The sequence below is a fragment of the Malania oleifera genome, chromosome 11, assembly GCF_029873635.1.
Source record: "Malania oleifera isolate guangnan ecotype guangnan chromosome 11, ASM2987363v1, whole genome shotgun sequence".
In the NCBI taxonomy this organism is placed as follows: Eukaryota; Viridiplantae; Streptophyta; class Magnoliopsida; order Santalales; family Ximeniaceae; genus Malania; species Malania oleifera.
In genome coordinates this window covers 48374420-48400301 of record NC_080427.1, presented here as the reverse complement: position 1 = coordinate 48400301, position 25882 = coordinate 48374420, and the positions used below count along the sequence as shown (strand labels likewise).

Genomic DNA, 25882 nt, shown 5'->3' with positions numbered 1-25882 from the left:
AGGGAAGCTTTCAAAGAGGCTTAATGCAACAGTAGAGTAGTGTCTTATCACTTACCTTTGCTTGTATCCCCAGTCCCTACTTATAGGGGCTTGAGTTGACCGCTGGTTGGCTTGGATTTATTACGTGGGGGCGTGAATCGCTCTTCGGCCATAAGTGCGTGCGCCTATTACTCGGTTAATAAGGGCATCGGCGTGAATCTCTCTTTCTCTTTATTAGGTCGGAGTTAATCACTTGTTAGAAAGTCAGACTTGGAGAAAGTATGAGACGGGTGTTGACCTGCCCTTATTAGCGTGATTAATTATGGGCATATCAAAGATAATATTTAGAATTATGAATTTTGGGATTTGAATTTAGATTCGTACGAATTGAGAATGAAGAATTAGAAAATTATAATGTAATGAACTGATAGTTTCTAATTTTTTATATAAATTTAAAAAATTTTAAAATAAGATGGTATTTTTTTAATGACTTGAAAAACTAAAAATTAAAAATTAAATTATTTCCACAAATAAATCAAATTAAAACTATTCATTATCATTCATTTATTTTATACAAATATTGCAAACAAAATTAGCTAAATTTTTTTAAATAATTTTAAAAATACAAAAATAAAAAATAAAAACTTATTTCCACAATTAAGCCCTATATATTTTCTTTATTGAGTTTATATATATAATTATATAATTTACGATTGAATTAATTATTAAATATTTTCTTTATGATTTGCTTGAAATTATTAAATAAAAAAATATCAATAAATTTTTAACAAATTAATTAATTATATGTTCATTATAAGATTTCATGTAAAATCTTCTTGTAATAATTTTCTTGCATGCACCGACTGCAGACACGATTTATGTTTGTGCGTTTACGCCGGCCAACGAGCTGCACGAGACAGTGATGTTTAAAGAATGACTTCATTCAATCGATTCACCTCCCTCAGCAATCAGTCATCGCGATATAAAATTTTAATTATAATTAATTTACATGCAAACTTTTATTAATTATATATGAGAAGTCAAGATACAGCAGAGTCCTACTAGCTTAGATTAATTAATGAATAGTGGAAATTAAGATCTTCTATAAATAGCTCTGCTCTCTCGCTCACTCCCCACATCCAATTTCTTCTTCTTCTTCTTCTTCTTCTTCTTCTTCTTCTTCTGCTTCTTAGTGAAATGGCTGTGGTTAATGCAGTTGCATGTTTGAGCACAAAAAACCCATCAATGGCGATTCATCATCATCATCATCAAGTGGGTTCATTGGAGAGAGGAGGAAATACTCTCTCTTCGTTCAAAATGGGTGTGATGATTGATCGCTGCAGGAATATGAATAATGTTAAGTATTATAAGAACACCATTCGCCCAAAGTATGATAATAATAGTAATAAGTATTGCATAAGGTGTTTGAAAGGGCACGTCCAGATTGCGCCGCCGGCGGTGCTGGAGAAGCTGCTCAACGGAGGGGCAGTTCCCGCCGCTCCGGCGCTTCAGCCCGCCGTCATCCCCCAACCCAAAACCCTAGTCACCAGAAAAGACTTCCCCCCCGATTTCAAGTTTGGCTGCTCCACTTCCGCCCTCCAGGTTCACTCTCTCTCTCTCTCTCTCTCTCTCTCTCTCTCTCTCTCTCTCTCTCTCTCTCTCGCCTTGTTTGACTTGTGGTCTGCGTTTAAATATACTGAAATGAAATGGACTGAGAGCGCATATCCTAAATATTGGTACAGACAGAAGGAGCTGGAGATGAAGGAGGGAGAGGAGCCAGCACTTGGGACAGCTTTATCCAAGATGGAAAGGGTGACACGGATGTTGCTGTTGATTCTTACAATCGCTACAAAGTATGTATATGATTACTCTTAATATATATATATATATTGCTATTCATAAATCTTATTTAAAATAATTTTTTGTTAAATTATTTAAAATATATTAAGAGAGAAATACTCAATAATATTGAAAATGAGTTTGTTCTAAATTTTAGAAATGTGTTGTGAGTCACACACATGTTGAAATAAAAAGCATGAATTGATTAATTAAAGATACTAATTCCATTGTTTGGTTTTCTTTTTTTCTTTTTCCTTTTTAATTGATATATATATATATATATATATATTAATTATAGGATGATGTACAACTTTTGAAGAAGATGGGCGTCGACACCTATCGATTCTCCATTGCTTGGCCAAGGATTCTTCCATGTAATAAACTCCGATCTATCCTTCATCCAAAAAAAAATTAGATCATCTTTGGGATCGAGTATATATCGATTTCAAACTTTATTGAGTTTACATTTTTTTTGTTTGAATTTATACAAAATTTAATATAATTTTCCATTATAGTTTTATTCAAAAATTATACAAATCCAATTCAAAATCAAAACTTAAAACTGTCTTCAAGAGCATAGATTTTTTATCCTAAATTTGGATTTGGACAAATTTTAATATAGTTTTATATTACATATTATTCAAATCCAATACAACTTCGAGGTTTGTTTTATTTTTATTTTTTCTCAAGATGACAATTTTTCCATTATTATCGCACACGAGTTATGCGCATAAATTGTATCTTGAATTGTTGCAGATGGAACAATGAGTGGTGGAATAAACCAAGAAGGCATTGATTTCTACAACAAGTTCATTGATGAACTAATAAAGAACGGTATCTTTTCAATGCTTGTGTTTCTTATATATAAATAATCTAACGTAAAAGACATTAATCTTCTCTAACATTAATCTTCTCTGAGAATATTTGACAAAAAGACAACGATCTGTTCTGAGATTTCAAAATTTTCTGAGACTTTTTCTAAGATTTTAAAATTTTCAAAGACCTCCCTTAAGTCTTTGCAAACGTCAAGGCAGGTCTACAATATTTTTGAAATTTCTAGAAAAGTTTGTGACATTTTTGAGACCTTAGGGCAAGGCAGGTATCTGTCTTTTTGTCAAACCTTGGGAAAGCTGAGTGTCTTTTGCCTGAAAATATATCTTTTCCCACTTAATTGTTAAAATCAAATGAGAAAGAAAATAAAATATTAATGAAACAACAAACTAAATTTTGATATCATATGCTATTATTAATCTTTAATACTTTTATTATTTTTTAACCAAACTTAGATAATAGTACATCCTTAGTAATATTTCAAACATATATGGAGAAAATACAATAGAAAATTCATCTTCTTATTTCTTTTTATCTTACACGAAGCCTTAATGTCAAAAAACTCCTAATTATTTCTTCTTCTCCCCATCTCTTATCAATATATATTTCCTTCATCTTTTAAATAATATATTGAATTTCTTTTTAATTTAATACAGGGATAACTCCATTTGTGACACTCTTCCATTTCGACTTACCACAAGTATTGCAGGACGAGTACAAAGGCTTCTTGAGCAGTCAGATTGTGTACTATTTCTAATTTCTTTTTACGTTCACCTTATCGCATTTTTAGAAGATACTTAAATTTGGATTTGTATGAATTTGAAAAGATGTAATACCAATTTGTATTAAGTTTTATATAAATTCATTCAAATCTAAATTCAAGATTCAAAATTTATGCTCTCAAATGCAATCTTACTGTTTGTGAGCCTAGAGTTTGGACTTGTATGGATTTGGACGGAAGCGAAACACGGAATTGGGTTGATAAGTTTCTTCTAAATCGACACAAATCTAAATCTACACAAGCTTTATGTTTTTTAATTGCAGTTTAATTTAGTCCCCATTAAATTTCCTTGTTCCTTGTTTGGTTTATAAATTACCTAATTAAATTTTATTTCCATTTAACTATCAGGGATGACTTCAAAGCCTATGCAGACCTCTGTTTCAAAACTTTTGGGGACCGAGTGAAGCACTGGACAACCATCAATGAGCCTCAAGTGTTTGGGCAGTATGGCTATAAAGTTGGAATGGCCTCTAACGCTAATGCAAATCCTGCAACGGACCCTTTCCTTGCTTCCCACCACATCCTATTGGCACATGCTGCTGCTGCTAAGCTCTACAAACAAAATTATCAGGTGACACAAGTATACAACTCACAAATTCAATTAATCGCTAGGGTTTATGGGTTCGATTAGGGTTTATAAGCTCGATTAGGGTTCACGAGTTCAATTAGGGTTTCTGCCCAATTTTTTATTTTTCTTTATTTATAACTAAAAAATTTATTTCTCACAGGCTAGTCAAGGTGGGGAGATTGGGATATCAATAGTGACTCAGTGGTTCGAGCCACATGGGCTCACACGGCTCGATGGAGAAGCATCTGAGAGAGCATTTGATTTCTTGGTTGGATGGTCAGTAAATTTAATTTTAATGGTTTGATTTTTAGAATAATGTAGTAATTTATCCATAATTGAAACATTTCGGCGTGACAGCATAAAAAAAACACTAGAGAGAAGATAGAAAACTTAGGTAGTGTTTGGGAGCATGAATTTAATATCTTGAATTTGAATTTTGACAAATTTTAATACAATTTTATACTATATTTTATTCAAATCGCAATACAACTCCAAATTCAAGTACTCTGCAAACACAGGGTTAAGGTAATTCACTTTTTTGTTTGATAATAAAACAGGTTTATGGAACCATTGATGTTTGGGGATTACCCATTTATAATGAAAGCCCTTGTGAGAGATGGGCTGCCAGCTTTTACAGAGGAGGAGAAGGATTTGGTAAAAGGGTCTTTTGATTTCATAGGGATCAATTACTACACTTCCAGATATGCACTCTCTCTCCCCATAAGCCCTGACACTGAATACACCAGCTATGATCAATTCCAGCATGTTGAGTTGAAAGGTATATGCTTCAACCTCCAAACATGGAAGAACTAATGCCCTATTTGGGCATGGGATTTTTTTCAAGTCAGTATTTCACTGGCAGAAGAAGTATTGATTTTTTTATAAAAAATAAAAATTTATTTCTTTTCGTTTTTCTATATTTATGTAGAAAATTTTCTTCTTTTATTTTCATTTTATAATATTTTTAGTAGCTATAGTTTTAATGATTAATGGTTATGATGGCTAAGATGTTTTTGTCTCTGCCAGTCGACAGAAATGGAAAGCCCATTGGTGAGCTGGTAAGAACATTCATGCTCCAAGAGACTAAAGCCTAACACTTCATGTTAACGCAATAATCTGATCCTCTGTTTTTGCCACTCTGTTTTAGGCACCTGGAAGTGATGCCATTTATGTGTATCCACAAGGGCTAAGGGATGCTCTGGTCTACATAAAGAAACAGTACTGCAATCCCAAAATGTACATTACAGAAAATGGTAAGAACTGCTAATTTTCACCTCTGTTCTAACATTTTCAAACATTGTCACATGTCTACGAAGGAATTCTTCAACTATCAATTTACTTTGCCTATGATTTCTTTTGTTCATTGATTTACCATACAATATTTATAGAGGAAATGTAAAATTCTTAATATTTTCATCCCCTTTCGTATATTTCGAGTTCGAAACAGAGTCTTAATGATCAATTTATCGGTTCTAAAATTATAAAACCCGTTTCGAACAGGTTATCCGGAGAAAAGAGACGACACGATGTTGACTGAGAGTGCCCTGCAGGATGATTCCAGAATTCAACACATTCTCAGTCATCTATATGCAGTTTCAGAAGCCAGGAAGTAAGTGTTGCTACATGTTTGGTGCGCAGGAATAGGGAGGAATGCAATCCAATTTTTCACTTGATTTCATCATGAGATCCATTCAAAAATTTTTAATTCCATTCCTTTTTACCATATTTCATTTTGCAAACCAAACATGTCATTAGTGTAACTTCTATGGGTATGAATCAAATGGGATGAAGGGATTGTCTGGGTTAATTTTTTGGGTGCAGGCAAGGGGCAGATGTTGAAGGGTACTTCATGTGGGCTCTGATGGACTGCATGGAAATGGGTTCGGGTTACGAAGTCCGGTTCGGGCTTAACTACACGGATTACCTCAACAACTTGAACCGGGTCCCCAAGAAGTCTGCAAGGTGGTTCAACTCGTTCTTGGGTTCATCCAAGTGATCTTACGATCCCTCTTTCAATGCCTGAGAATTCAAGATGTTGACAAATAAATTATTACGGTTTTCACATTTAAAATAATTCGATCAAGTAATAAGGATATGAAGTTTGATGGGCAGTACTTTTCTACTTTTTAATTTTGGGTTTTTTTTTTTTTTAATAACAAGGGGACTCGAGCCACCAACGAGCCCTTCGAACCCCCTGGTGCGGCATCAATCTCCGGGACAACGGCCCTGCCCCTTGGTTTATCATCCGGGTATATCCAGATGCCTGCAAATAAAGTTGTGCTTTGCAAGCACATTTTCTAGTAGTGTAGATTATTAGATTCCAAAAAAAAAAATGTAATGGCCAATTGTGACACTAAATTTAGTCCAATCAAGAGTTGAATATATTTGGTCTAAAGGTTATTTTGGAGTTTTCACATATAACATATACACATACAAACAAAACATCAGCGGTCAAAAGCACAGTTATATATGCACTTGCAAATATCATACATTATTTAGGAGAGCGCACTTATGAATAAAAAATATGTTATTAAAATAAAAATCCTTAGGTCATGTTTGGAATTTGAAAAATTAAGGAAAAAGAGAGTAAAACACGAAGGAACTTATTTTTTTTATATTTGATTATGAAAGAAAGTGAGAAAGAAAATAAAAAATATATAAAATTATGAATAAAATTTTAATTTTACATATCATTAGTGTTTGATAATCTTAATTTTTAATCATATTAGAATAAATTCTCACTTTTAGTAGTATATGTCATAAAAAGAAAATGTAATAAAAATAAATTTCTTTCTTATTTTTCTTTTTTTTTTTCTCAATAAAAATCTTTGATCCAAACTACCTATTTCTTTCATATATATATATATACATACATGCATGCATGCATATGATGGGTGGAGAGGAACACTCAGTCACTGGATGTGACTGAAACTCAGTGAGGATAAATATCAAACAAGTATATTTCAATCTAAAACAATAATACAGAGGAATTCAAAAACAAAATCTCTCGCTCACTCACTGGCTTTCAACTCTCAACACACCACACTTTGCTCACATTTACTCACACACAACTCAGCTATTTATAGTAATTATAGAAATCAAATAATCAACAATGGTGGGTGCAAATCTTCAATAGAGGTGGGCTGGTAGGTGGAGTAGGTTGCCTGCAAATCTCCAATGTCCACAACGGTGGGCTGCCGGTCTTCAATGGAGGTGGGCTGCCGGTCTTCAAGTTTAATCTTCAACATCCCCCCTTAAACTTGACTCTCCTAATTTTGTCATTCCGAGCATTGTCTTCAGTCTTGCAAAAATATCATGTCTGAGTGGTTTTGTGAAAATGTCAGCAATCTGATCATACGTTCTGCAAGATATCAATTCCACTTCTTTATTTTTGACATGCTCCCTGATAAAATGATACCGAGTATCAATATGTTTACTTCTTTCATGGTAAACTGGATTTTTCGCAAGTGCAATCGCTGATCGGTTGTCGATGTAAACTTCTGTGGGGTTACCTTCAAGAAATCCCAGATACTTCAGTACATTCCTAATCCATATACCATGACAAACAGCCGAGCTGGCAGCAACATACTCAGCTTCACATGATGACAACGTTACGATGGGTTGCTTCTTTGAAGACCATGTAAACGCTGTATCTCCCATGAAAAATGTGAATCCAGTTGTGCTTTTTCTTTCATCAAGATCTCTTCCCCAATCGCTATCTGAATAGCCAATAAGTCTGCAATTACCTCTTGATGAATAAAACATACCATCGATGATGGTACCTTTGACATATCGGAGTATTCTTTTCGCTGCATTCAGGTGGGACTGGTCAGGAGTCTCCATGTACCTGCTGACAAGTCCAACTCCGTAGAGTATATCTGGTCTGGTGCACGTCAAATACCTCAAGCTTCCAACCAGACTCTTAAAATATGTGGGGTCAACATCTCCTTGCTCATTCTTTCTCAACTCCAATCCTGTTTCAACTGGAGTTGTCACTGGGTTGCATTTGTCCATCCCAAACTTCTTCAATATTTCTTTTGCATAGTGGCTCTGGGAGATAAAAATTCCTTTCTCGCTTTGCATGACTTCTATGCCAAGAAAATGAGCCATCTGGCCAATATCTGTCATTTCGAATTCTTTGACCATGCTCCTTTTGAAAGCGGCAAACATCTCTGGATTGTTGCCGGTGAAGATCAGATCATCAACATATAGGCAGGCTATGAGCATGCTTCCATCTGTCTCCATCTTTATATATAGTGCATGCTCGTAGGGACACTTCTCAAATCCATTCTTCTGGAAGTAGTCATCAATCCTCATGTTCCACGCACGAGGTGCCTGCTTCAAGCCATAGAGTGCTTTCTTCAACTTGTACACTCTATCTTCTTTGCCCTTCTTTACATATCCAGGTGGTTGATCGATATAAATCTCTTCTTCCAGAAAACCGTTCAGAAATGCTGATTTCACGTCCAGCTGGTAAATTTTCCAACCATTTTGTGCTGAAAGTGAAATAAGTAATCTGATGGTTTCGAGTCTGGCAACCGGGGCAAAGATTTCTCCATAATCAATCCCTTCTTTTTGCTTGTAGCCTTTGGCGACAAGTCTTGCTTTATATCTCTGAACTTCTCCTTGAGCATTCTTTTTGGTCTTGTAGACCCATTTCACACCAATGGTTTTGTGGCCCTTCGGGAGATTTGTCAACTCCCAAGTTTTGTTCTTCTCGATGGATTGAATCTCCTCATCCATCGCTTTTCTCCATTTGTCTTCTTCGTTAGCTTCCTCAAAGCTAACCGGGTCGCTGGTTAACAATAGACAGTAAAGAGTAACATACTCTTCAATTGGTTCTGTAGTTTCATACAGGTCGGCTAGATTTCGAGCTCCTCTAGGTCTCATGTCTGAGATTTCACGCTCAATTGGTGATGGAGCTTCATTCCTCTGTGGTGAACCATGTGGAGGTGTCTGCAGCTCAGGAATTTGTGGCTCGATAGCCACTTCTCTTGTCTGTGTAGGTTCTTCTCCTTCAAGTGTCAATTCCGCATCTTTGGAACATTCAACCTGGTCCCATTTCCAGGATTCATTTTCTTCAAAGATGACATCCCGACTGTGAAAGACTTTCTTATTGATGGGATTGTAAAGTCGATATCCCATGGTGCTGTCACCGTATCCTACAAGGATACACTTCTCTCCTTTATCATCCAGCTTTGTCCTTCTTGCTTCTGGGATCTTGACGTAGGCTATGGAGCCAAACACCCTAAGATGACTCACACTGGGCTTGTGAGTACTCCAGGCTTCATATGGTGTCTTTGTGTCAAGGCTCTTCGTCGGACACCTATTGAGCAGATAGACTGCACATAACACTGCTTCTGCTCAAAAACTCTTGGGCACATTTTTATCCTTTAACATGCTTCTAGCCATGTTAAGGATTGTGCGGTTCTTCCTTTCGGCTACACCATTCAACTGGGGAGTGTATGATGGTGTGAATTGTTTCTGAATTCCTTGTTGTCTAAGGAATTCCAGGAAAGCTTCGTCTTTGTACTCTCCTCCTTGGTCTGACCGAAGTGACTTGATGCGGAAGCCACTCTGTTTCTCCACAAGAGTTTTAAACTCTTTGAACTTGTCAAACACCTCTGACTTCCTTTTCAAGAAGTAGACCCAGGTCTTCCTGCTGTAGTCGTTGATGAAGGTGAGGAAGTATCGATTCTGTCCATTCGAAAATGGTCTTAATGGACCACACACATCTGTGTGTATTAGCTGGAGCAGCATGGTTGATCTCCAGTCGGTTTGCTTTCCAAAGCTGTTTCTGTGTTGCTTGCTCAAAATACAGCTTTCACATATCACATTTGGATGATGAATATTGGGTAAGCCCTTCACCATCTTCTTGCTTCCCAATTGTTTCAAACTTTCAAAGTTTAGATGCCCATACCTTAGATGCCATAGCCAGTCTTTGTCTTTGATGATAGCGCTCAAACACCTTGGCGTATCATGTTGGATGGCGAGCGGAAACATTCGATTCTTTGCCATTTGAACTCGAGTAACAAGCTTTCCTCGAGCATCTATTATCACCATCTGCTTATCACTGAGGCTAATTCGATAGCCTCTCTCCAGGAGCTGTCCGAGACTAAGTATATTAGTCTTCATGGCTGGCACATAGTAGACGTTGGAGATGTAAGCATGATCTCCAGACTTTTGTTTGATCAAAACATCTCCTCTCCCTTGGACTGGGATTTTAGAATTATCGCCGAAAGAGATCTCCCCCTGAACTTTCTCATTAAGTTCAAAGAATAAGTTCTTTCTGCCAGTCATATGATTGCTAGCTCCAGAATCAAGGTACCAAACACTCTGGTCCTGAGGAGTTGCATTGTGTGCCATCAGCATCAACGACTCTCCATCTGCATGATCAGTTTCGGCAAGGTTGGCCTCCTCGCTAACCTTTTCTTGTTGTCGCCCCCAACATTCATTGCTATAGTGTCCATACTTGTGACAATTGTAGCATTGAATGTTTCTTTTGTCTACATTTGAGCGATTATTATATCCTCCTCTTCTTCCTTGTCCTCTACCTTGTGGGACATAGCTCTGTTGATTTCGTCCTCCTCTAGTGGGACCTCTTCTGCCTCTGCCACCTTCTCTGGAGTTAAAATTCCCAGAATTTCTTCCACGAGATCCTCGGTCTCGTCCTCTTCCTTGTTGTGACGTCCCCCCTTTGTCGTATCTATCTGTAGTGAGGGACAACTTCGTTTGGAGAGCTTGCTCCAGTGCTTTATCATCACTTCTTATATTGACTTTTTGCTCATGGGCTTGGAGTGAGCCCACAAGTTCTTCTACAGACATTGTTTCCAAGTCTTTTGTTTCTTCCAGGGTCACAGCTATATAATCATATTTTGGATCTAAAGATCGCAAAATTTTTTCACAAATTCTCTCATCATTGAGAATTTCTCCATTTCTTCTTAATTGATTTGATACTACCATTACTCGTGTATAGTAGTCTGAAATGGATTCAGTAGACTTCATTTTGAGAGATTCGAACTCACCTCGCAATGTCTGAAGACGAATCTTTTTTACTTTATCTGCACCTTTGTGTGTTCGATGGAGAGAGTCCCAGACTTCTTTAGATGTCTTCGCGGAGGCAATGATTTCAAACGTGGCCTCATCAAGGCCTTGGTAGATTATGGATTTTGCCTTGCAATCTTTCTTTCGATCGGCTCGCAAGGTCGTTCTTTGAGCTTCGGGCATAGCTGCTTCGACTTCTTTTGATGGGCTTTCTCTGTACCCATCTTCAACGATGTCCATGACATCCTGAGAACCTAGAAGGGCTCTCATTTGAATCGACCAGTTGTCATAATTCTCTCGGGTCAATTTTGGAATGACCGATTGGATAGTACCGTTAGCCATCAAATTTAATATATAAAAAACAGAGAGATGGGGACTGATTTTGGTAAATCTAATCGCACCAATAAATTCAGAAGATTTAAAAACCTTAGGAACCGGTTTTGGTTTGCAAAGAACCGGTCTAAAAATCACCGAACCGGCTATAGGAAAATTCTGGTCAATTTTTAAACTAACCGGTTTAACTTAACGGCCGCTTAACGGCGTTAATTTTTCCGTTACGCCACGTGGCGTTCTCTGCGCGTGCCGCGTGTCGCAGCTGGGAGCGGGTCGGATGCGGGTCAAGGCGAGGGTACGGATCCGGGTTGCTGGTCGCTGGGCCGAGTTGCGGGTCGATGTCCAGGTCGGATCTCGCCAATCGGGCGAAGAAGACGCGTGCGGGAGCGTGAGGCGCGTGTCGCCGTCTGCCGAAGTCTTCGTCGGCGCGTGCAGCGCGTGGGAAGAGCGCTGTCTTCGTGGGAGGCGCGCGGGAGCGCGTGTAGACTCACCCAGTGTCCGTTTGAGACGTAATTTCCACCGTTGGAATCGTCTAGAGTCTAATTGCACAATGGCAGGCTTAATTTGGGATTTGGAGCAACTTCAAAACTGAGAAGAAAATTGAATTTCTCCTCTGTTCGCCTCTGTTTGGCGAATTCCGGCGTACCTAGACGCTCTGATACCACTTATGGGTGGAGAGGAACACTCAGTCACTGGATGTGACTGAAACTCAGTGAGGATAAATATCAAACAAGTATATTTCAATCTAAAACAATAATACAGAGGAATTCAAAAACAAAATCTCTCGCTCACTCACTGGCTTTCAACTCTCAACACACCACACTTTGCTCACATTTACTCACACACAACTCAGCTATTTATAGTAATTATAGAAATCAAATAATCAACAATGGTGGGTGCAAATCTTCAATAGAGGTGGGCTGGTAGGTGGAGTAGGTTGCCTGCAAATCTCCAATGTCCACAACGGTGGGCTGCCGGTCTTCAATGGAGGTGGGCTGCCGGTCTTCAAGTTTAATCTTCAACAGCATATACATACACAACTAGACCTTGCATGTGGATGTGCACAAGGTTTGTTATAAATGATCATATTTAATTATATTGTTTAATATATGATCATATATAAGATGATGATGATTGAGATTGAGTGTAGTAATAAAAAAACTTGAAGAGAAAAGATGATATTAGATTAATAAAAACATTTAACAAACATATTATTAAAATAATAAATGTCACACGCACATATATATTGTTGTGAATTATGTCTCACATACTAAGGGAAAGCATGAAGGAAATCGCAATGCGACAGGGGCAAGATTTCAATCCTGTCTGAAACCGGCAATAGTTTGGCTCAGAACAACATGCACATATTTTGAATTTTAAATAATTTAGACGTTATTTTTTTTTTTTTTTTTGTCAATAAATATAAATTGTATAGACCAAAAAGGATATGTACAGTGCTACTGGGCATACCCATGAGAAAGGAAGCCAAGGCTCCCAAGCAAAAAAAAAAACATCAAACCTGGGCATACCTAAGGGCCAAAAATGCCAAACAAAACTGTTCAAGACAAAAGAACAAACACAAAGCATGAAGGCCAATAGGGCTGAAGCAATCAACTACAAAGGAAAAGCAATGCTAAAACAAAATCAACCATTTTAAGAAAGCAAGCCAATTCCAGCATTCTTCCAAGACTGAAAAATCTAGGTATTTTGCATAAAGAATTCTGAAAATTTACGACTGAATATTTCTAATCATAGAGGCCACTGAAGTATCATTTCCCTTAAATTTCTTTTTATTTCTGAAATTTCAAAATCATGGAAGTAAAACATACTCACTTGGCAGTGGACTAAACTTGTAACACCCCAGACCCGCCACGTGGGGCCCGGAGTGTTATGAGACCAATCATACGTCTCTGATACCATTCACGCAGCAGAATTAATTATATAACCTCAAACAAAATACCAGAGTTCTATATTTACATATGCAAACTCATAACATACAATCTCATTCTTCTTATTACATAAAATATATTAAACATAAAACTATACACATAACCGTTCTAATATCTACTCACAAAAACTAATCCCGCCCTAGAGCTATCTAAGATCGATCACCTGAAAGACCTGAAAAGATTAAATAATCGTCGGGGTGAGACACCTCTCCGTAAGGAAGAAATAAGTTATAACAGTGTATGACTGAAGTGTTTAATATAATTTCAAAATATACATACAATTGTATTTCACTATCCATAGCAACCAAGAAAACTCATTCATAATCACATCATTGTTGACTTCTCTGTCTCCCAATCACATTCACACAAACATAATTATTTTTACTGATAATTCTCGAAAATAAGGAAGTCTACCCGCCCATACAAGTAGATTCCCTCTACTCTAGTGCTAACACCAGGGCACTCACCTTTCTCAATAAGCCCTCGGATTATGTATCTAGGTAAAGTCTCCGAGAATAGGGAGGGTACGAGAAGAATTACCCCACGCATGATCTGGAGTTGGAGGCAGTGGTGTATGCGCTGAAGATCTAGAGACACTACTTGTACGATGAACAATGTGAATTCTTCATGGATCACAAGAGTCTCAAATACTTTTTCACGTAAAAGGAATTGAATATGTGGCAAAGAAGGTCGCTGAACTAATCAAGGACTGCGATTGCACCATTAGCTATCATCTGGGGAAAGTTAATGTGGTAGTTAATGCGTTGAGTTGAAAGTCAGAGCATGCAACAGTATTTGCAGTAGTAGGTCAGCATCATATCAGATGGGATCTAGAGAGTCATGGCGTGGAATTGGTGGATGGTAATCATCAAGCTTCATTACTAGCTTGGTGATCCAGCCAACACTATTAGAGAGGATTAAAGTTACGCAAGCTAATGATGAAGGGTTAGTCGAGGTTGCAGAGAAGGTGCAGCAGGAGCTGGCTGTAGATTTTAACATCTCAGAGGGAGGTGTATTAAGGTTTGGAACCAAACTGTGTGTTCCAAACGATGAGGGGATAAGGAGGACGATTCTGGAGGAGGCGCATCATTCTTTGTATGTGGTACATCCGGATAGCATGAAGATGTATTAAGATTTGCGCGAATCTTTCTGGTGGAGTGGCATGAAAATGGAGATTGCTCGATTTGTGGAGCAATGTCTGATGTGCCAATAGACAAAGGCTGAGCATCAAAGGCCGGCAGGGCCGTTGGAGCCATTGAGTATCCCGGAGTGGAAATTGGAGCATATCTCCATGGACTTTGTCACCAGGTTACCTCCAGCAGTTCACGAGCAGAGTGCAATTTGGGTGATCGTGGACAAGTTAACAAAATCTGCTCACTTTGTACTGATGAAGGTTAACTACTCCTTGAGTAGGCTAGCAGATCTATACGTGTAGAAGATAGTCAAAATACATAGGGTATCAGTGTCCATTGTTTCAGATCGAGACTCGAGATTCACTTCTCGATTTTGAAAGAGCTTACAGGAAGCACTGGGGACGAAGCTTACTTTTAGTATAGTGTTACACCCCCAGTCTGACAGACAGTCAAAGAAGACGATACAAATCTTGGAGGATATGTTACAGGTTTGCGTGTTAGATTTCGATGGTAGTTGGATTTAGTTTCTACCATTAGTGGAGTTTACCTATAACAATAGTTTTCAAGCTAGTATCGGTGTCGCGACGTCCCGGGCGCGCGTGTGCCCCGGGCGGCGGAATTAAAATTATTTTTAATATTCAAGGAAAAACATGGAATGTCGGAGTCGCCACTAACCTTTAGTGCGGTTAGAACACATGATTACTACCCCGTTAGGGGTAGAATTGGTCTACATTACCAGAGTTGAGGTCGGGAGTTCGGTTACGCGAGGGGAAGGTACGAGCACCCCCTATGCGCCCGTTCTTACAAACGGTACCTAATTAATTTGAAATTATCCCTAAGTTAATCTAATAAGTCTTTAAATTACTCCTTTTTATGAATTTATAAATACATGTTAAAAATAAATAAATAAATAAAATAATAAATAAATAAATATAATATATACATATATATATATATATATATATATATATATATATTCCCTCAGAGCTTAAAGGTACGTGAAGCCCGAAGGCTAATACCCCCCGCAATAAAATCATAGGGATATATACAAACGAAAATAAATAATACTATAAAATAATAAAAATAAATATCAACACTACTACATAAATAACAATTATATAACACGCGCTCGTAACGTATAATCATAATAGCACTGCCTTAATAATAATATAATCCTAGCTTAACAATAATAACACATCGATAATATAATGGTAGTAATAATACCCTAGTAATTCAGTACATAATAATAATAATAACAACAACTATATGCCATGTATACTATATACTGATAAATCACTATAATACCTAATAACATATCCTAATAATAAACCAACCTAATAGATAGTAATGATATACACATAATAATAAGAATAATAATGTAATACTAAACTTATAATAATAATAATAATAATAATAATAATAAGAATAAGAATAATAATAATAATGATATATCATACGTAATAATAATAATAATAATACACTAGCATATAGTAAGATATTAACATCCTATAAATATAATAATACTCACTTATGAATAATCAAAACCCCTAATTTAACTCTCAACATATGCACATATGGAAACAATTAATCCCTAAAATAAATATACGATATATACAATAATCATTATGGAAACAATTAATCCCTAAAATAAATATAGGATATATACAATATTCATCATGGAAAAAATTGAAACCTTACCATTAATATACACTAACAATGTGGAAACAAATTAAACCCTATAATATACATGCAATATATACAATAATGGAAATTATTACACAAGCAAATATTATGGGAAGCAATTTAAACCCTAGAATTAACAAATAACACACGCGAAAATAATTATGGAAATAATTTTGAAACCTTACCATTAATATATCGTGACAATATAAGAGACCAATCGAACCCTAAATAAAGCATATGATGAACAAAACCCTAAATATACCATTAAAACCCTAAATACAACACGTAATAGTTTAAACCCTAATTGCACAATATATACTAAGTAAATAACGTACCACAATTAATAGCATAGTTAATTAAATGCTACAACAAACAATGTATTAATATACACACAATTTAGATACAAGGCAATAGACTACTTACCACTGCAAATAAAAGAAACCCTACAACAATGGGAACAAATCAATTAATATTTACAATAAAAAAATATAGACATGGGTATTAAATATGAAAACAATTAAAAATATGAACATGGGTATATATATAAATATTATCTACAATATAACAATAATAAGGGTAATTCATAACAATAAATAACAATTATTAAGGAAAAAAAACTACCATGCAATATAAGTGTAATAATAATAATAGTGCTGCTACACATAACAATATAATATTAATACTAACATAATAATAATATTGTTAAATAATAATATCATAACATTACTATTGATAATAACACACAAATAATACCATAATATTGCTAATAATAATATATAGAGAATAATAATATTTAATAATATCAATATATAAGAAAATATATATATACCTATTAACACTAACAGTAATATATACATATTAACACTAACAGTAATATATATGTATATTTATGTGCGTTGTGTGTACAACAGTGTGTATAGCAGGTGTGTATGAGGGTGTGAGTGAGTGCATGCGTGTGTGAGAGCAGGATGGCTTACAGTGGGGGGTACCGCAGAACTGAGAGGATGCCGGAGACGGCGATGGTTGCTGGAGGCTCGTGGGAAAGCGGCGGCGACTATGAGTGGCCGGAGAAGTGGCGGTTCATGCGGCAGCAGCAGGAATACGCCGAAGCTGGTATTATTGGGTGAGCTTGAAAGTGGCCAGCCGGAGCAGAGGGTGATATTGGCAGTCACTGAGTCGTCGGAGGACTCTGGTTCGTGGGTTGTGCGACTGTTGGAGAAGCCTCAGGTTGCTGCGGGCAGGAGCTGGTGCTCGTGGTGGTCTGCTGCAGGCTGAGCAGGGGGGGGCCGTGAGGACTGGTGTGTGGAGACTGCTGTGAGCTGTCTGGCGTGTGCGTATCTGGAAGCTCACGGCTGGTGGGCTGTGGCAGAGTGCTGCTGGTATGGCCGGAGCAAGGAGAGTGGGCGCGGGAGGGTGGCCGGAGGTATGTTGGCTGCCGAAGAAGCAGCGGCCGCTTTCGGATCTGCTGTGAGGACTGCGGCCGATTATTAGAGAGAGTAGAGACTGGTGGTTGTGATGGAGGAAAGAAGAAGAAGATGGAGAAGGGGGCTGCATAGGGAAGGAGAGAATGGGAGAGATGGAGTGAAGGCTAGGTCTTTTTTTTTTTATTTCTTTGGCCGTGCCCGACTGTGCGCCCCCGCTCCCTCCCTTTGCTTGGCCTCTTTGCCATTATATAAAAAAAAAATTTCAAAACCCTAAAACAAACTTCCTTTTTTGATTTTCTTTATCTTTTTTCTTCTTTTTTTTTTGTTTTACTTTTATTCTTATGGTAATAATGAAAATGGAAATAGTAATAATAATAATAATAATAATTATAGTAATAATATAATAATAATAATAATAATAATAATAATAATAATAATACTAATAGTAAATAATAAATAATTATAGTAAAAAATAAAAATGAAGATACTATCGATAAAATAATAATAATAATAATATTAATAAAAATAAAGTAATAATACTAATATTAAAAGTAATAAATAATAATAATAATAATAATAATAACATTACCAAAAATAATAAAAATAATAATAGCCAAAATAAGATACTAAAGCTACTAATAATAATAATAATAATAATAATAATAATAATAATAATACTATATCAAAAACAATAAAATAAATGAAAAATAATTATAGTAAAGTAAAAATAAAATAAAGATAATAAAAGTACTAGTAATAATAACAAAAATGAAAAATAATAATAATAATGATAATAAAAATACTAGCAAAATAATAGTAAAGTACTAATAATATAGGAAAATAATAATAATAATAATAATAATAATAATAATAATAATAATAATAATAAGGTAATAATAATAATAATGAAAATAATAAGAGGGGACCCGGTATTCTATTTGGCTAAGGCAAAAATAGGGTGTCTACAATCGGGATGGCACCATTTGAAGCATTGTATGGTCAGAGGTGTCGGTCTTCTCTGTATTGGGATGAGGTCGGTGAATGGCAAATATTGGGTCCCAAACTTGTACAATACGCTTCTAAGAAGGTTAGATTGATCAAGGATTGAATTAAATCAGCTCTGAGTTAGCAGAAGAGTTACGCGAATGTGCGCCGTCATGAATTGGAATTTGGGGGGGGGGGGGGGGAGGTAAAATATTCCAGAGAATCACTCCGATGAAAAGGGTGATGAGATTCAGGAAGAAGGGCAAGTTGGGCTCAAGGTATATTGGACCATTCGAGGTACTTGAACGAGTGGGTCCGATAGCCTACAAGATTGTACTACCCCCAGCGCTCTCTCTTATCCACGATGTATTCCACGTATCCATGTTGAGAAGGTACGTGCCAGATCCATCACATGTGATTAGTTACGAGTCTTTATAGATTGGGGATGCTTTGGCGTATAAGGAGGGAGCAGTTTAGATTCTGGACCGAAAAGTTCAGAAGTTGCATACCAAGGAGATACTGTTAGTGAAAGTGCTATGGTGGAATCACGCGGTTGAGGAAGCTTCTTGGAAATTGGAGACGAAAATACGCCAAAAATATCCACATTTGTTCTAAGGAGTAATGTTTACATGTACGGTTTTGGTAAGTATGTGATGTATCTGTTGTTTAGAGTGCAAATGTGTGGTTAGTCTCTGGGAGGGTTTTGTGATAAATGTGAACTCCTGAGATCCTATGTATCTAACCACGGTATTCCTTCGTTATAAGTGAGGGTATGTTATATATTTGGGACGGGGCTTCTATGTGGGTAGTCATCGACTCTTCCTAGAGTCGGGTATGTGTTTAGGTATTGGTGAGTTAACGAGCGAGAGATTGTAAATTCTGAGGATGAAATTTTTGTAAGGAGGGGAGGTTGTAAGAACCCGTCCCGAGAATTTTGAATTAAATAAATAAGAAAAGAGAAGAAAATTTTAAAAATGGAAAATCAGTAGGACTCATCGACGACGCTCCTTCTCTCGTTGACGAAGTCCCTTCTGCAGCTCGGCGACAGGATTCAACGGTTTGTTGACGAGTGAACGCCGAGAGATTTTGGAAATTCTAAATCCTCAAGCTCGTCAATGAGGCAACTCTATTGTCGACGAACTAACTTCTTATGCTCGTCAACAAGGACGTCATCTCGTCAACGAGACTAGCCGAGTCAACTAAGTTATAACTATTTATTTCATTGCTTAATGGAGAAGAAACCCAAATCATCTCTCTCTCTCTCTCTCTAGAACTCAAACCAACTCTCTCTCTCTCTCTCTCTCTCTCTCTCTCTCTCTCTCTAAGATTAGAGTTATCTCTTACCCGAATTGACGATCCAACATTACTACAAGGATCAGGGGAGGAATCTCTACGGTTATAGCGAATCGAATCTTCATTTTGAGGATTCTCGGGTTTTCTCCTGAAATCGAGGTAAGGGTCCGATTTTATTTTTGATTTGGTAGATATGTAGTAGATAGAATTATATTGAAATTGTGTTCTTCGATTCTTAGGTTTTGGGAACTTGGTTGCCTGTTTTGGAACCGTTTAGTTCGTGTTTTGATTTTCGGAGAAAAGTAAGAGGTTTCTGTTTATATCAGTTATTTTATAATCTGATTCAATAAAACTGTGGGTTACGATTATACGAATGTTTTGGCCACTTATTTGGAGAAATCTATCACGTGAAATTATAGGACTTTCGAGTTTACAGTTTTTGGGGAAATTGGGGATTTCGAGTATCATCTCTGTTTCTTTTGGAAAATTATATATTTGGTTAAACTATGCTATAGAGATAACCGTACCTTTGATTATTTTAAATTATATTTTCGAAATATCTTATATGAGGTTTTGCTTGTTTACCCAAATAAGTGTGGAATGAGCTGATATATATTGAATGACGTGTTTTGTGAAAAAATGTGTTGGTTAACTACCGTAGGCTGTGAATGATGTATTTTGTGAAAAAACGTGTCGGTTAACTACCGTAGGCTGTGTCTAATTGAAATGAGATATAGGAACATGAGTTCCAAATTGTTCCAGGTTTTGTGAAAATGTCAAGTCAAGATAAAATTGAAGGCCTAAGACAATCGAAGTGTGCTGGTTAACAAATGAAGGCTGATAAATGAGGCGTGCCGGAATAATACTGTAGGTGGCCGAGTCGGTTAACTACCGTAAGCTCAGATATCCAGCTTGAGGCCGAGGGTGTAAAATACCACCTATGATTTCAGTTGGTCACCAAAGGGTATGAGTTTGTACCATGTTTGCACCAATTGAACGCTGTGGGGCTTAGGCTACGCCAGGTTACCGAGAGCTTATGCTAAAGAGTGTGATGACACTAGATCGAGGTGTTTTGGTGAGATGTATACTAGAACTGTATTGTGAAAATACTGAAATTGTGAAATGTTTATGTTTTATTGTTGAAATAACACTCATGTATCCACACACTGATATAACCTATTTCTCCCTTATTGAGAGGTGTCTCACCCCTATCATACAGTAGTTGACCCTAGCGTTCTAGTGTTTCAGGAGCGTAGGTGTTGGTTAGCACTGTCTAGGTACTTGTGTAAGTACTAAACCGTAGTCGGGGTGTCATTTTGAGTTATGTGGATACTCGGGGATTTTGTTTTGTATTATGGGACTAGATCCTAACGTTGTATAGACTCCGGTATGGTTTTTGAATGTATTAGGTTGAATTTTCCGCTGCATCTATATATATTGTGTATGTGATGATTGATAGGGTATACGTGAACCCTACGGGGTCGGACTCTTATATTATGTAGTATCATGGATGTTGTATGATACAAGAGCAGGTTGGGTTACTAAATCACATCCTGGATCCCATTTTCGGGTTCGGGGCGTGACAAAAATCCTTTATATAGGCTGCTAGCCCAGAGGAAACTGTCGATTTGGTCTTTAACCAAACCGTTTTACTGCATTTTTACCCTTAACAACCCTCGGTAAATACGGTTTTCTTGAGCTTACTAAAACCGTCGACGGTTTGTCCTCTCCAAGCCATGCTCATACAAAATCGTCGATGATTTTCCTAAGATTTCTCAAATTGTCGACGGTTTGATCCTACACCAAACCAAATTTCTTTTTTTTTTATTGGTATTTTTATTATTACTATTTTTCGAGTCTTTACACTGTGGCTTTATTTTAATTTTGTGAACAAATCAATGGCTCTCATGAATGTTGCTCTAGTAAGTAGCAAAACCCCATCAATGGTGATTCATCACCACCACCATCATGTGGGTTCTTTTTGAGAGAGGACGGCTTTAGCTATTAATTGGTGAGGTGAAGAAGAGCTCTAACCATAGTAGTGTTTACTAGAAGAAGACTTACAACAATAACAATAATAATAGCATAAGATGTAATTTGAAAGGAGAAGTCATACAGAAGGTTATCAATGGAGGACGTAGTCCTATTATTAATCAACCTGCTTTAGTTGTTATCACCCAACCCAAGTCTCTAGTAACTAGAGAGGACTGCTTCCTGAAAGCATAATTTCAGAAACTACAAACAAATAATTGTTTACAAGCGGAAGAGAACAATGATCTGACCTCCAGCCATAACTGCTCAAGTCTTCAAGAAAGGGATCTGAAATAAGAAAGAGAACTATGACAAATAGAGAAAGAGATTTGAGAATTCTCTTTACTCTCACTATGTTTCAGGAGAGTAGAAGGAGTAAGGTTTTTGGTCAGTTCTATATTACCATAAGTCAATGTGTGACTTAATGGTTAATCACAGGCCCTATTTATAGACTGGTCAAGACCCCATACACTAAGAGATTTCCTCTCACATTTCCTACCATCAAGGGATTATGAGTTTTCAAAATCTCTTATTTGAATTTCAAATCAAATTCAAAATTTTCCATCTGAATTTCAAACCAACGACTTAGTCTTAAGAGACTTAGTCTTAAGATATCAAGTAGTTACTGTAAACCTCATCTCCCATGTTTAATTTTTGAATAAAATAATAATTATAATAATTTAGATAATAGTATTTTCAAATAAAACAAGATGTGTTATGTGTGCCACTTAAAAAGGAAACGTGCGTGCTAACACTTCCCCCTTATTTCAAATTTGACTGCTCCACTTCTACCCTCCAGGTAATTCATCTCTCTCTCTCTCTCTCTCAATTATTAGATACATCAGATGTATACACCTGATTCAATATAATTTCACTATGTATACAAGGAAAATTGTCTAATTTAGTTAAAATATAGATATATTGTATCCAGTTGGGTTTGCTCAAATCAAATGGTAAGGGCCTAGTTAGGTCTTGGAGATCCCAAAATCTCAAATTCAATTCTTCACTTGTGGTTTGACTCATGAATTATCAATGATGAGTCAACAGGCAGACAAAAGGATTTGGTGTTGAATGTCGCTGTGCAGACAAAAGGAGCAGGAGATGAAGGAGGAAGAGGAGCCAGGACTTGGGACAGCTTTATCCAAGAAGGAAAGGATCACAGGGATAATTTGAATCATTCAGTGGTGGAATAAATCAACATGGCCTTGATTTCTACAATTATTTTATTGATGAACTAAAGAAGAATGGTAATTTTTGTATGCTTATTTTTCTTTTTATTTGAAATTTAGAAAATATGAAGGAAAGGGGAAAAAAAGGAATTGAGTTCATTTTTATTGCATACGAAAAAAAAAAAAAAAATCAGGTAGAGCAGAGCTCCCGCATATGCGGGGTCCAAGGAAGAACAAACCAGGATGGGTCTACATATAGTATACAATCTTACATTTTGTAAGAAATTATTTCCACGCCTCGAACCCGTAAATATTAATCCTTTACTTTTCTTAACATTCAACCACGTGAATAAAATGCATAAATACCTATATTTCCCCAATTCTTTTATCCTTTCCTTCGGTCATGTTTGGAACTTCAAAAATATTAAAGGAAAATAAAATGTAAAGGAACTAACTTTTTTATATTTGGTTATCAAGAAAAGTAAGAAAGAAAACAAAAAATATATCAATCAATGAGTAAAAATATGATTTTACACACCATTTGAATTTGTTTTAATTTTTATTTTTAACCATATTAAAACAAATTTTAGTTTTAGTAGGATTTGGTATAGGGGGAAAATATATTGGAAATGAATTTCTTTTTTATTTTCTTTTTCTTTCCTTTTCCTAACCAAAATCTTTGATCCAAACAGACCCTTAAGAAAACCCGTGATTCAAACAAAACCTTAATATTAAAAAGCTACTTATTACTAAATTTCTTTATTTTATTTTATTTTTATTTTTCAACATTTACCTCTGTCAAATAGTGAACATTTTTTTTAAAAAAAAAGAAATTAATGAAGGGACAATCCCATTTTTCACTCTCTTTCGACTTTGATTTACCACAAGCACAAGGGCTTTTACCATTTCTAGTTCCTTTCAATATCCAAAAAATTTTATATGCTTTCTTCTTAAATCCCAACTTGATTAATTGCCCATTACATTTCCTTGCTTCTTCTTTGATTTTTCAATTGTCTAATTTTAAATTTTTTTTCATTTTATTAGGGATGATTTCAAAGCCTATGCTGATCTCTCTTTCAAAACCTTTGGGAACCGAGTGGAGCATTGGACAAGTATCAACGAGCCCCAAGTGTTTGGGCAATTTGGCTACAAAGTTGGAATGCCCTCTAACCCTAATGCTAACCCTGCAACTGACCCTTTCCTTGCTACCCACCACATCCTACCAGCCCATGCTGCTACTGCTAAGCTCTACAAAAAATATTTTCAGGTGACCGATTGGTTTGAGCCACATGAAGGTCGACAAAGAGGCATCCCAGAGAGCATTTGATTTCTTAGTTGGTTGGTTAGTAAATTTAATTAATTAATGAATTAATTAATCCATGAATTAGCAAGTATATTGCAATATATTCAATATGCACATTTTTTCTGATTCAAAAAATAGGTTCATGGAGCCATTGTGTTTGGAGATTACCCATTTATAATGAAAGCTCTGGCAAGAGATGGGGCGTCAGCTTTTACAGAGGATGAGAAAGATTTGGTTTAAGGGTCTTTCGATTGGATCAATTACTACACTTCCAGACTTGCACTCTCTCCCATTGAACCTAAAGAGCAAATCCAACAGCCAAGGTCAAGACCAATCCCAGCATGTTGAATTCAAAGGTGCCCTCCAAGCTGGAAACATTCAGATGAATTATCAAATCACTTCCAAAGATGCAGCCTCACACCCATTAAACCCAAATCAACAATACACCAAACATGATCAGTTCCAGCACCCTGAGCACAAAGGTACCCTCCAAACTTGCAAGAGTCAAATGAATTGTCAAATAATTTACTCTATATATATGTTAACAATCTTCTTCCTTGTGTATATTGTACCTGGCAGAGGAAAAATATGGAAAGGCCATAGGTCAGCGGGTGAAATAATTTTTTCAAAGAGATTAACATTATGTGTGTTAGGTGTTTCGGCATTTCGAAAGTAGTCCACCAATTGAAGGCTTAACCTGTGTATAGATAATGTGATCATCTGTTTTTGTTAATCTCTTTCAGGCACCAGGGAGAAAAGACATTTACTTGTACCCGAAAGGGCTGACGGATGCTCTGGTATATATGAAGAAATAATACGCCAATCCCAAAATGCACATAACTGAAAATGGTGAGTGCTAGTTTGCACATAGTTTAGTCTTATTGTATGACCGTGTTTGTCGATAGCATCTTCTGATGCTAAAAGCCTAAATTATGCAGTTTTGGTTCAAAAATTGTCATATGTTCTGGGTGTTTGAAGGAAAGATCTTTCAATGACCGAATGACCTGTTCTGAAACCCGTTTCCAACAGGTTATCCAGAGAAATGGGGCAATGCTATCTCAGTGGAGAATGCCCTGCAGGATGATGCCAGAATTCAACACATTCTCAGCCATCTATCAGCTATTTCAGAAGCCAGGAAGTTGTTCAGGACAATATCATGGATCGATCCTTGCTCTATGTGGCCATTTGAATGTACTACTAAGGATCATTTGGTTTTCCTGTACAGGCAAGGGGCAGATGTTCAGGGGTACTTCATGTGGTCTCTGATGGACTGCATGGAAATGAATATGGGTTACAAGGTCCGGTTCGGGCTTTACTACACAGATTACCTCAACAATTTGAAGCGGATCCCCAAGAAGTCCGTGGACTGGCTCAAGTCTTTCTTGGTAACCCGAAGTGAAGTTGATGCCCCCTTTTAAGTGAATTGTGTTTTCCACATCCTAATAATCCCAGTATGAAGTAAATGTTTGATGGGCAAGCATCTTTTGTTTGTCTTCTTTAGCTCTTAGCTCTTCCATTCCCTTAAAAAAAAGGCAGTC

The 25882-nt window shown here is 36.6% G+C and overlaps 2 protein-coding genes across 3 annotated transcripts in view; one reads left to right on the top strand and one right to left on the bottom strand.

Moving 5' to 3' along the window:
* Positions 1-1176: 1176 nt before the first annotated feature.
* LOC131167506 (beta-glucosidase 13-like) lies at positions 1177-25762 on the top strand. Its single transcript, XM_058126311.1, has 17 exons — positions 1177-1581; positions 1722-1832; positions 2117-2192; positions 2575-2652; positions 3306-3393; positions 3779-4001; positions 4159-4274; positions 4556-4776; positions 5025-5056; positions 5146-5251; positions 5499-5607; positions 5820-5980; positions 17108-17367; positions 17486-17563; positions 24483-24578; positions 25088-25141; positions 25358-25762. The coding sequence occupies exons 1-17, from the start codon at positions 1177-1179 to the stop codon at positions 25760-25762; spliced, it is 2619 nt and encodes an 872-aa protein (XP_057982294.1).
* Positions 25190-25882, bottom strand: part of LOC131167389 (sister chromatid cohesion 1 protein 2) — a 32192-nt gene continuing 31499 nt past the window's right edge. The window contains exons 15-16 of one of the 2 annotated variants that reach the window (XR_009140118.1): positions 25673-25882; positions 25190-25561 (exon numbers count right to left, since the gene is read on the bottom strand). The gene's annotated coding sequence lies outside the window, so the exon portion shown is untranslated. The other variant, XR_009140117.1, reaches the window with a different exon arrangement.